This window comes from Triticum urartu, chromosome 3A, assembly GCF_056163025.1.
Source record: "Triticum urartu cultivar PI428250 chromosome 3A, HENAU_Tu73, whole genome shotgun sequence".
Lineage (NCBI taxonomy): Eukaryota > Viridiplantae > Streptophyta > Magnoliopsida > Poales > Poaceae > Triticum > Triticum urartu.
In genome coordinates this window covers 432,498,679-432,511,257 of record NC_141875.1, presented here as the reverse complement: position 1 = coordinate 432,511,257, position 12,579 = coordinate 432,498,679, and the positions used below count along the sequence as shown (strand labels likewise).

General features: G+C 55.2%; 1 protein-coding gene across 1 annotated transcript; it reads right to left on the bottom strand.

Moving 5' to 3' along the window:
• Positions 1 to 2,723: 2,723 nt before the first annotated feature.
• Positions 2,724 to 3,446, bottom strand: LOC147979969 (E3 ubiquitin-protein ligase SINA-like 10). The gene is made up of 2 exons (XM_087515416.1): positions 3,312 to 3,446; positions 2,724 to 3,218 (listed from the first exon to the last, which is right to left on the bottom strand). The coding sequence occupies exons 1-2, from the start codon at positions 3,444 to 3,446 to the stop codon at positions 2,724 to 2,726; spliced, it is 630 nt and encodes a 209-aa protein (XP_087371542.1).
• Positions 3,447 to 12,579: the final 9,133 nt, after the last annotated feature.

The window sequence follows — 12,579 nt, the reverse complement described above, 5'->3', positions numbered from 1 at the left end:
ATACTAGAGACTTGTCAGATTCCATTAGAACGAGGCAACGATATTTTCCAAATATTACGATCATGTTTAAATCGCAAAGCATTGAGACCGACATTAAGTTGAAGCCAAGGGATTAAACAAGCATGACTTTATCCATGTGTTGATCCCTTGAGATTGCAACTCTACCTAGACCCAATACCTTACTTTTACCAGTGTCAGCAAATGTGATGTGGCTCTTGTCGGATGGACGTAAGGTTGAGTCCATAAGAAGGCTTATTTTGCCAGTCATGTGATTTGTACACCCACTATCAATAATCCATTCTGAAGACGCTGGTGTTGTACCCTACAGTGCAGTTAGGGGGATAGGCTTCACGAAGAGCATTGTGAAGCAAAAACATTTGACGAACCAGTGGGTTATGAAAGCTTATATCCAGATTAGGACTAATAGGGAGAGTAGCAAGCGATTCAGGAACCAAGTACATAGTAAGACCATTCGGGCATTTGATCTTGCGCCCTACAAGATGTTTAAGGTCCCCAGCAATAGCGTCAGACGATTTTGGTTTTCTGCTGGAGACCTTTCCCTGCAAAAGAGAGTTAAGCTTTCTAAGCCACCCATATCTTCAAGGGTGGCTTAGAAGCAATAAGTCTAAGTGCAGCATCTGAGAACTTTTGCTTTGGAGCCCTAGCAAACAGTCTTGCAGGCGGACAATAGTACTCATAAGAATACGCAGAATAGTTCTTGGTCTTATGAACATGGCGGTTTGATAAACTGCTCTCATATTCATATGCCTGAGTATGGTTTCCCTGCAAAACGTTTGCATTAGTGCGACTCAGGTGAGTCCTCTGTCTGTATGAAGCCTTTGGACCGTATGAAGCTCATTTGTGATGTCAGTGAGTCGGTCAAATGTGAGCTGGACATTCTCATTGTCATTTCGCTTGAAGCGGTTGAAGAGGTTGCGAAGGACACTGATTCTCTGATCTCTCTGGGTTGAGACGCCTTCATTGACCTTGGAGAGCCAGTCCCAGACTAGCTTAGATGTTTCCAAAGCACTCACACGGCCATACTGTCCTTTGGTCAGATGACCACAGATGATATTCTTGGCAGTAGAGTCCAGTTGAACGAACTTCTTGACATCAGCAGCAGTGACACCTTCTCCAGCCTTGGGAACGCCGTTCATGACGACATACCATAGGTCGACGTCAATGGCTTCAAGATGCATGCGCATCTTATTCTTCCAGTAGGGATATTCAGTTCCATCGAAGACGGGGCACGCAGTGGAGACTTTAATTATCCCTGCAGTCGACATAGCTAAAACTCCAGGTGGTTAAACCGAATCACACAGAAGAAGGGAGCACCTTGCTCTGATACCAATTAAAAGTGCGTTATATCGACTAGAGGGGGGGTGAATAGGCGATTTTTATGAAAGTCTTCAATACGTGGAAGTTATGAAGACAAACAATAGAAATAAACCTATTAGCCTGCAGCGGAAGGTAGACTACACTAGGCAAGCCATAGTCAAGTATTCAATAGAGTGAAAGCACAATGACTAATAGCAGCAATGTAGTAAGGATCAGGTAGGAAGATATTGTGAAGCCACACAGAACATGCAGTCACTCAGTGAAGACAAAAGATAGTTCGAACATACAATGACTTCACAAGGAGTAATAGTAAGTAAAGGGAAGGGAAGATGAAACCAGTGACTCGCCGAAGACAATGATTTGTTGGACCAGTTCCAGGTGCTATGACAACTGTACGTCTGGTTAGGGCGGCTAGGTATTTAAACCTTAGGACACACAGTCCCGGACACCCAGTCCTGAACACGCAGCTCAGGACACCCAGTCCTCACCGTATCCCCCTTGAGCTAAGGTCACACAGACCTCGCCCAATCACTCTGGTAAGTCTTCAAGGTAGACTCCCAAACCTTCATAGACTTTGTTCACTGGCAATCCACAATGTCTCTTGGATGCTCAGAACGCGACGCCTAACCGGCTGGAGGATGCACAGTCCTCAAGTGTAATAAGTCTTCAGATCACACAGACAAGAAGACTTAAGTGATGCTTAATTCTCTTTGGCTCTGGGTGGTTAGGGCTTTATCCTCGCAAGGAATTCTCTCTCAAAGGCTTTGAGGTGGGTTGCTCTCAAATGACAAAAGCCGTACTCTGAATCTGAGCAGCCAACCGTTTATGGTTCTAGGGGGTGGGCTATTTATAGCCACTTGGCAACCCGACCTGATCTGTCCGAAATGACCCTGGGTCACTAAGGAACTAACACGTGTTCCAACGGTCAGATTTCAAACTCACACAGCAACTTTACTTGGGCTACAAGCAAAGCTGACTTGTCCGACTCTGGACAAGATTCGCTCTCATAGTCTTCACTCGAAGACATAGGTTTTGTTTAAGCATCACTTCAGTCATTCTGACTGGTTCTCTTGGACCCCACATAACAGTACGGTGGTTCCTATGACTCAACAAAGAAGAAAAAGAACTACGAGAGATCTAAGTCTTCGAGCTCCATAGGCTTCATGTGATGTCTTCTCTTGTCATAGTCTTTAATGTGAATATCTTCATATACCACCTTTGACTTCAATGTCTTCATACATTTTTAGGGGTCATCTCTGGTAGGAAAACCGAATCAATGAGGGACTTCTACCTGTGTTATCCTGCAATTCTCACAAACACATTAGTCCCTCAACTAGGTTTGTCGTCAATACTCCAAAACCAACTAGGGGTGGCACTAGGTGCACTTACAGCTTGGCCACGTAGTGTGGCAGTGGGGATGCCCCCGCTCTGATGTAGACGACCAATACGGCGATAGGCGCGACGAAATCGAGCATGCCGCCGACCAAGAAAAACGTGCAACCGTGCTCCTCCGCGAACAGCAAGAGCCATGGCTCCGAAAATGGCACTTGCAACTGGAGCACCTTGTCGTACTGGATCCCGTGGATGGGCATGGGATGCACGGTGCTGATGTGGTGGGAGAGCATCGATGACGGGCCTTCATATCTGCAGACGGGCACGGGGCATTTGCAGGGCGCGAGCGGACACACGCTCTGGTGATCGGCGAGCTTGTGGTAAGTGACGTAGAGCCCACAGCCTTCGTGCGGGCACTCCACCCTCACCGAGGAGAGGACGGTGTCCACCGTCGTGTTCCGCACGTCAAAGCCACCATCACGCTCGCACTTCTGGCACTGCCACTGGTTCCCGGGTGCTCGACGCGGCAGTCCACACAGGCTAGTTGCCTTCCCTTGCACTGCACAAATCAATTGAACATCACATAAATCAAGAAACCTACACCTTGCTCAATCAGCCAAACGGACGAGGTGTATTCAAACCTCATACACTAGAGGCTTCAAGGGGCGGAGGAACAAGGGGCAGTGGAGCAAGGTGAGGTCCATCGAGACCATAGAGAGCTCCATCGTCGGGTCATGTTCCGTCGACATGATCTCGCCCTCCTCGTGCACAACCATCTCTCGCTTTAGGGTCGGGGCATTACAAAGCTTTACCATCACATATTTATACTACTTCAAGGTGCATTAAATGAACACATGCAAGTATCAAAAGGAAAGTCATGGCATGCATGCATGCGTTGTTGTTGGCGTTCTGGGAACGGGGGTCCCCAGACTTGCCTGCCTGCGGCCTGCGGCGTGGCTCAAAAGGGGGCCCAGTGCGGCCCATCTTCATCAACGCAGACCCAAGACCCTCGCGAGGGGCCAAGCCTCACGGGGCGGATGACACAGAGCTTCCTCAGGCACGGCCTCATCAGGCTGGCTCGCAAGGAGGCAGAGAGATCAAGGCGGGGTACCTCACGAGGTGCCCGTGACGCAAGCCATGACGACCAAAGGCGCCAGGCGGGCGCCAGCCGCGCAGTGTCCTCCTTTCCTCTTTGGTGCAAAGGGAGCAAGCGCAGGCGAGAGCATCAAGCAAAGGTACCCATTTCGGTGCAACGAGACCAAGACTAGTCCAATGGTAGGGAAGAAGTCATTGTGGAGCCCAAGCCAGCGTCATCACCAAAGTCTTTGGCAGGCGAGGACCAACTTTAGTCAGGATAAGTGTACCAGATGTTCCCCTTCAAAATGGCCAATTGTTGGCGCCCTTCCCGCTCAATATTTGGGAAGAGGCCCAGGGCCTTTGCCTATAAATAGGACTAGCCACCCCCCAGGGTAGGGGGTTCGAGACCGGGGGTTCGAGATCGATCGGTGGGAGATCCATCAGAGAGAGAATCGAGAAGAGAGAGAGAAGGGTGACTGAAGTCCTCCTAGCAGTTCGTCCCCCCAGCCAAGAACAGACCCTCGCGAGGCTATTCTTCCTTGTATTGCTCATCATCATCAGCCGAAGAGGCAATCCACCCCACCACACACTAGAGTAGGGTATTACACCAAAACGGTGGCCCGAACCAGTATAAACCTTGTGTCTCTTGTGTTGTTCTTTCCATAGCTTAGATCTTAGCGAGGCGGAGGGGTGCAGGTAGGTAGGAGACGAAATCTCCGCGCGTACCCCAGTGTTCGAACCTCAAGGGTCTGCCGGAACCAGAAATCCGACAGTTGTAATTAATCCATCGATAAACACAAATTATTAAAATATATCGAGTGCAGTGCTTTGATGTGTCGTGTCAACTTGTACAAGAACGAGAAGTTTGATTATAACGCCCTCTCCCTTGCAGACTGAGCTCCGGTGCCTTAACTGCACCTGCCTTTGGCTGTATGACAGGTGGGCCACCCACCTGTTGGGCCTACCTGTCATAGACGCAAAGGAAGGAGAAGTAAGTCAATGAAGTTGCGTCCCTCCCTCGCCAATGAGCGTGGTGGCTGGCAGGAATAGGAGAAGCTTTCGCTACACGCTCTCCCTCCCGCTCGTGGTGGACATGCAATAGTTCATTCGGTGTCAGATGGCCAGAAGCATACTGTAGTAGTACTCCACTGCAGTAGTACTCCATCATTATTCGACTTGCCGAAGAGGCGAAGAGCCAAGCGCAGCCCGGACGCTCGTGTGGCAGTTTCATGTGTAGAGTAGTCTATGATAGCATGTACCATGCCTGTAAGCTTAAAATCGTTGGGGTCAGCTCCATGCTATGAGGCCGTCTCGAAGCATTTTTTGATTAAAATAATCTTCTGGCCCTACCTGTCATCCTGGTGATTGTAGTTTGCATGCTCATCTGGACAAGACAGGAATATATATTTTAATTTGTGGTGGGTTAAATGTTAGAGGTTGCAGCAAATATATTGTACATTGCGGGTCTTTTAGCCAAGTTTAGAGGAAAGCATGTGGGGCCAGTGCTATTATGTGTCACATCAACTCGTACAACGAGGAGAAGCTTAATTTTACTACTACATGCCTTCTTCCTCGCCCATGCCCATGGTGGCTCCCAAACAAGGACAAGCTTTTGCTTATACTACAACAAGCTATCCCTCCCGCACGCGATGGACGGACATGCAGCAATGGATTCGATACTGTAGAAGTAGTAGTAGTAACATCATTGTTCGTCTTCTCGAAGAGGTGAAGAGCCAAGCGCAACCCGAACATGGCAGTTGCGAACGCCCGCGTGGCAGTCTTTGTGTAGGGGTGGGGCGTGGTGCAGAGCCTTGGAGCATGCATATAGTCAGGCTCTTGCATGAGACAAAATTGCTATGTGAGCTCACTATTTTAGTACTACTTGCTAGTATAGCCCTGTAAAACGGAAGGAGTACAATATTTGCCTTTCTAGAGATTTCAACAAGTGACTAGACTACACCCTAAATGAGTACATATGGTGCAAAATGAGTGAATCTGTCAGATTTCGGGTTTCGGCAGACCCTTGAGGTTCGAACACTGGGGTGCGCGTGGAGACTTCGCCTCCTACCTACCTGCGCCCCTTCGCCTCGCTAAGATCTGAGCTACGGAAAGAATAACACGAGGGACACAAGGTTTATACTGGTTCAGGCCACGGTTGTGGTGTAATACCCTACTCCAGTGTGTGGTGTGGTGGATTGCCTCTTGGGCTGACGATGATGAACAATACAAGGAAGAACAGCCTCGCGAGGGTCTGTTCTTGGCTGGGGGGATGAACTGCTGGGAGGAGTTCAGCCACCCTTCTCTCTCTCTCTCTCTCTCTCTCTCTCTCTCCTTTTCTTGCCTCCACCTCTCGTGGGTGGCTGGTCCTATTTATAGAGGCCCTGGTCCTCTTCCCAAATATCGAGCGAGAAGGGAGCCAACAATGGCGGGCTAATTTGAAAGGGGACAGCTAGTACCAGCTATCCTGAAAAAAGTAGTCTTCGCCTGCACAAAGCTCTGGTGGTGACGCCGTCTTGGGCTCCACGATGACCTCCGTCTTGCAGTCCTCCCGGTCTTGGTCTTGTTGCACCGAAACGGCAACCTTTGCCTGATGCCTCGGTACTCCGTGGCTGCGCTTGCCCCCTTTGCACCAAAGGGGAAAGGAGGACACTGTGCGGGCTGGCACCGGCCTGGCGCCCTTGGTCGTCATGGCTTGCGTCACAGGCACCTCATGAGGTACCCCGCCTTGATCTCTCCGCCTCCTCGCGAGCCAGCCTGACGAGGCCGTGCCTGAGGAAGCTCCGTGTCGTCCGCCCCGCAAGGCTTGGCCCCTCGCGAGGGTCTTGGGTTTGTGTTAGTGAAGATGGGCCGTGTTGGGCCCCCCTTTGAGCCACGCCGGAGGCCGCAGGCAGGCAAGTCTGGGGACCCCCGTTCCCAGAATGCTGACAGTAGCCCCCGGGCCCAAGGCGCGCCCGGACTTGGCCGTGCAGGAAGGCGGAAGGGTAAGAGCGAAGCGCCGCGGGCCCTAACAGCCTACGGTCTTGGGCGCCGCGTGGCGGTTGATTGGACGTGGGCGTCTCCACTTCCCCATGGCGCCTCGGCAACTGCACGGATTGGACAAGTCCCTGCATGCAAAGCGGGTCATAATTACCTGCGATCGTGGGGGCCGTCGGTTGGCCCTCGCCAGCTATAAGTACGGATCGGCGCGCGTCCTTCCAGTTCATCCCCCTTGCTTCTCCTTCTTCTTCATGGCCCCGTCGAGGAGGTTCTCGGCCGCAGAGAAGGGGAAGGCTCGCCAGGTTGAGCCCGCCTCTCCCCCGCCCAAGCGCGGCCGAGGGCGCCCTCGCAAACATCCTGTGGCCACCACGGCAGCTCCCCGCGGCCGTGGAGGCGATTTTCAGCACAACGACGGGCGGATTGCTATGGCCGGAGGGCGCGCTCTGGCTGCGCGTCCCCCTAGGCCGCGCTTCCGCGCTGCTGAGGTGTTGCCGGAGTTCGTCGTGTGGTCAACGGAGCCGACTAGCACCCGGCTTCCACTTCCTCGCTTCCTCCTTGGCGAGCTCCCGGCCGGCGCCCCGGGCGGCCTCGGGCTTTAGGCCGACGGCTGCTGCAGCCGGGCCTCATGGGTCTCATTGGAGGTCTCCGCAGCCGGGAGCCTGGACCTGGCCCGCGGTTGGCAGACATTTTCCCTCGCGCGTGGCCTGAGCCGTCGGTGCACCCTGCACTTCAAGTTCGACGGCGATGCCACCCTCTACGTGAGGGTGTTTGGGGAAGATGGTTGCCGCGCAGGGTGCTGCCCTGAGGGCGACGACCGCGGCTGGGATCCCAGCTCCGGTGATGATGGAGAGGGCAGTGCTCGCACGGCTAGTGGCGCTCAGGGTTCCCCAAGCTTCTCCGGTTCTTCTTCAGGCGGCGACTCTTCTAGCGGTGGCCGCGGTCAGCCTCCACGCCGTCGTATTTGCTTGGGAGGTGGTAGCGTGTCCGCCCGCCGTCGCGCCCCGGTGAAGCACGAGAGGGAGTCTGCCTGAGTCCCGGAGGTAGCTCGGGTCTTCCCTGCGGGCCGGTGTGAAGCGAGCTGCGCCTGATTTGTTCTTTCTTTTCCTTTTTCCTGCGTAAAAAAGATAGTAGTGTGGAGCCCCACGGGGGCGTGTTTGGGTTATTGCTGTTAATCATCGTTTTGCTTCCGTTATCGTACCTTCCGGCTACGTGCCTACGCGTGGATAGTTCCCAGCCCCAACCATGGGGGGCGACCGACCCGGACCCTGTGTTTGTGTCGCGGTGCCCGTGGGGCACGGACTGGAGGGGTACTCCTGTAATGGGCCCAGGCCGCGAACCCTTTGAATGACTAGGATAGGAACACTCGCGAGGGTGCTCGGCTGCCCCCCCTCGCGAGGCCTTGCGCAAGAGAAATCGAGGCAGAAGAGTGAAAAGTCGACGAACCACAAGCCAAAGACGGCAACAACTTCAATAAAACTTCGAATGAGAAGGAACAAGCCAACTGCGGAAAGCAAATGAAAAAGCCGCGTCCGGCACCTAATGTAGTCTTCGACGTCTTCTCACCAGCGTGGAGCTAAGTGCTACCACTGGGCGTGGGAGGGAGCCCCAGGGCCTGAGGCCGGCACTCCTGAGACTCCGGGGCGTGTACAGCCCCAGCTCATTATTACGTGAGAGTGTCACGGGCGGCGAGCTTCACAGGCGTTGGCCTTCTTCACAGGCTCCGGGCCTTTTCCCAAACGCGATAGCTTCACAGGCATTCGCCTTCTTCACAGGGTCCGGGCCTTTTCCAAAACGTGACAGCTTCACAGGCATTCGCCTTCTTCACAGGCTCTGGGCCTTTTCCAAAACGCGACAGCTTCACAGGCATTCGCCTTCTTCACATGCTCTAGGCCTTTTCCAAAATGCGACAGCTTCACTGGCATTCGCCTTCTTCACAGGCTCTGGGCCTTTTCCAAAACGCGACAGCTTCACAGGCATTCGCCTTCTTCACAGGCTCTAGGCCTTTTCCAAAACGCGACAGCTTCACAGGCATTCGCCTTCTTCACAGGCTCTGGGCCTTTTTAGGGGTAGAACCTCCGGAGGTGCTGGATGTTCCATGCGTTCTGGACCGGCACCCCCTCCTGAGTCTCCAAGCGTGCGGAGCCGGGCCTGGAAACACGAACAACTTTGAACGGGCCCTCCCACATGGGAGAGAGCTTGTGCAGCCCCTCCCTGGAGAGAACCCGCCTGAGCACGAGGTCTCCTACCTCAAGAGTTCTGGGGCGGATGTTGCGGCAGTGATATCGCCGCAGTGCTTGTTGGTACCTCGCCGCTCGCAGCGCGGCTTCTCGGTGACGTTCCTCCCCCAGCACGAGGTCCATCCCCCGCACGGCGTCCTACTGTGCCTCGTCGAACGCTAGGACCCGCGCGGAGTGACGTCTGACCTCGTGAGGGAGGACCGCTTCGGCTCCGTAGACCAGGAAGAACGGGGTCTCTCCAGTCGGCTTGGTCGCGGTTGTGCGGATGGACCACAACACAGACTGAAGCTCGTCGTACCAACCTCTGCCACAGGCCTCCAGCTTCTTCTTGAACGTCCTGGTCTTGAGGCCCCTCAGGACCTCTGCGTTGGCTCGCTCGGCCTGGCCGTTGCTTCATGGGTGCGCCACCGAAGCGTAGCATATCTGCGTTCCAAGGTTACCACAGTATGTTTTGAAGAGGTTACTAGTGAACTGCGAACCGTTGTCCGTGATGATGCGGTTCGGCACCCCGAACCGGCTCATGATGCCCTTGATGAACTTGACCGCGGAACCCGCGGGAATGGTGCGGACAGCCTCTACTTCAGCCCACTTGGTGAACTTGTCCACGGCGACGTAGAGGTAGCGGTAGCCCCCTGGCGCCCGAGGAAACGGGCCCAAGATGTCCAGCCCCCAGACTGCGAATGGCCACGAAAGGGGTATAGTCTACAGGCCTCCTGCTGGCTGATGGATCTGCTTGGCGTGGAACTGGCAGGCCTCACAAGCTTTCACTAATTCGACGGCGTCATTGAGCGCGGTGGGCCAATAAAACCCACTACGGAACGCCTTGCCGACGAGGGTCCGTGATGATGAATGATGTCCACAGTCTCCGCCATGTATATCTTCCAGCAGTTCCTTCCCTTGCTCCCTGGAGATGCAGCGCAGGGATACATCGTTTGGTCGCTTCCGGTAGAGCTCTCCATCCTTGATGCAGTATGCCGCGGCCTGTCGTGCCACTCGCTCCGCTTCCTCCTCCTTCTCCGGCAGGGTCCCTTGTGTTAAGTAACTCCGGAGCTCCGTGATCCAGCATCCCTCCCGAGGTTCCATCGTCAGGAGCAGGCGTGCTCTTGAGGCCGGGCCATAGGCTGGAGCTCCCCTGGCAGGTGGCTGGGGGAGCTCCTCCCGAGGCTGAGCCGTGTTTGGCATTGACGGCTGGGCTGAGGGCTTGAAGAGCCGCTCCTCGAAAACGCCAGGCCCCTGAGGTAACCACCTGGACGCCTGTTTGGCGATGTTGTCGGCCTCTTGATTGGTGCCACGGGGCACAAGCTGCAACTCCAACCCCGAGAACTGCTTCTCCATCCTGCGGACCTCCACAAGGTAGGCTTCCATGTGCTCATCTTTCGGCTCGTACACCTTGTTGGAGAAATTGACAAGGAGCTCCGAATGGCCCTTGATGGTGAGGCGTTTCACTCCCAGGGCAGCTGCGGCCCTCAAGCCCACTATTAAACCTTCATACTCCGCTATGTTATTGGAGACCTTTTCACCTTGCTGGAAACCGAGCTGCATAGCGTAGTAGAGCTTGTCCTGAGTGGGCGATATAAGCACCGCCCCAGCCCCAGCGCCATGCCTGGAGAACGCCCCATCGAAGTACATGACCCAGCCTTCTGGTGCCTCGCTTCCCGGGGAGAGGGGCCGATCCTCGTCTGCCTTGAGGCCCGGTGCCTCCGTCCATTCTGCCACAAAATCCGCCAACGCTGCTCCCTTGATGACTCTGGTCGTGCTGAATTCGAGCTGAAATGCTTGCAGTTCTATGTTCCACTCAGCGACCCTTCCAGCTGAGTTAGGGCTCCTGAGCACTCTCTCCAGGGGGTATGACGAGACGACCTTGATGGGGTGACCCTGAAAGTAGTGCCGCAGCTTGCGCGAGGCCACCAGTAGCGTGAGGAGGAGCTTCTGAGGCATGGGGTACCGTGCCCTTGCATCCCGCAACACCGTGCTGACGATGTACACTGGGTGCTCAACGAGGTGGAGTGCGTCAGTGCTGGTGGCTCCCTTCGGAGACCATGGCGCCTCTTGGGGCAATGAGGCCTCCTGAGACTGGCCATCTGGGAGAGGGGCCTCTTCCACCTCCGGTGCACTCCTCTACGGTGGCTGATCCTCCTCAGCCATGGTGGCGGTTTCTGTGGGCCTTCCTTGTTCCTGTTCTGCCTTGTCCCGGGCTGCTGCCGTGGTTTTGATTCGACACTCCTCTCTGACTGCCACCAAGGTTGCGCTGGCGGAGTAGGGAGTGGCGGCGAGGTAAAGCACCAGGGGCTCTTGGGGGCGCGGAGCCACCATGACCGGTGGGCTGGTCAGGTATCTCTTGAGATCCTGGAACGCCTTGTCGGCCTCTTCAGTCCACTCAAAGGGCCCCTTTTTCTTCATTAGCTGGAAGAAGGGCAGCGCTCGTTCCCCCAACTTGGAGATGAAGCGCCCTAGCGCGGTCACGCGCCCCGTGAGCTTCTGCATTTCTCTGAGGGTCTTTGGCGGGCTCATGTCTTCCACCGCCTTGACCTTTTCCGGGTTAGCCTCGATGCCTCGGTGGGACACGAGGAAACCCAAGAGCTTGCCCGAGGGGACTCCGAACACACACTTCTCTGGGTTGAGCCGTTGGTTCAGTGCGTTGAGGCTCGCGAAGGTTTCCTCCAGGTCTTGTATCAAGGTCCTGGCCTCCCGAGACTTTACCACAATGTCATCGACGTAAGCTTCAACATTCTTCCCGAGCTGCGGGCCCAAGGTGATGTGCATCAGCCGCTGAAAGGTCGCCCCTGCGTTACGCAGCCCGAATGGCATGCATGTGTAGCAGTACACCCCACACGGGGTTAGGAAGGTTGTCTTTTTGATGTCTTCTACCGCCATCTTGATCTGGTGATACCCAGAGAAGGCATCCAAGAAGCACAGCAGGTCACACTCCGCGGTGGAATCGACGATCTGGTCGATGCGGGGGAGCGGGAACGGATCTTGCGGGCATGCTTTGTTGAGGTTGGTGAAGTCGACACACATGCGCTCCTTCCCTCCCTTCTTTGGCACGACGGCAGGGTTGGCTAACCAATCCGGGTATCGGACCTCGCGAATGACCCCAGCGGCTTCTAATTTGTTGGTCTCTTGGACGATGAAGGCCTGCTTTTCTGTGGACTGCCGCCTGGCCTTCTGCTTCACAGGGCGCACGTTGGGGCACACGTTGAGGTGATGCTCAATTACACTCCTAGGGATCCCTGCCAACTGGTCAGGCTCCCAAGCGAATACCTTCTTGTTTGCGCGCAGGAACCCGACCAGGGCCTCCTCCTGCTCGGGTTTGAGGTTGGCGCCTATGGTGAAAGTGGCGTTGGTGGACCCGTCCTCATCGACGGGTATCTGCTTGGTTTCTGCCTTGTCTTGGGTGAACAACTGTTTCTTCTTGGCGGGTGCAACCCCCTTGGGCTCGGGGGTCTCCAAGTCGGCGGGCTGTGCCGATGCCGCCGTCTTGAAGGCGAGCTTGAGCACCCGCAGCGCGTCTTCGGTGTCCCCGTGCACGGTGAGGACGCCGCTGCTCCCGGGCATCTTCATGAGGTTGTACGCCGGGTGCGTCGCGGCCATGAACTGGGCCAGCGCTGGGTAGCCGAGG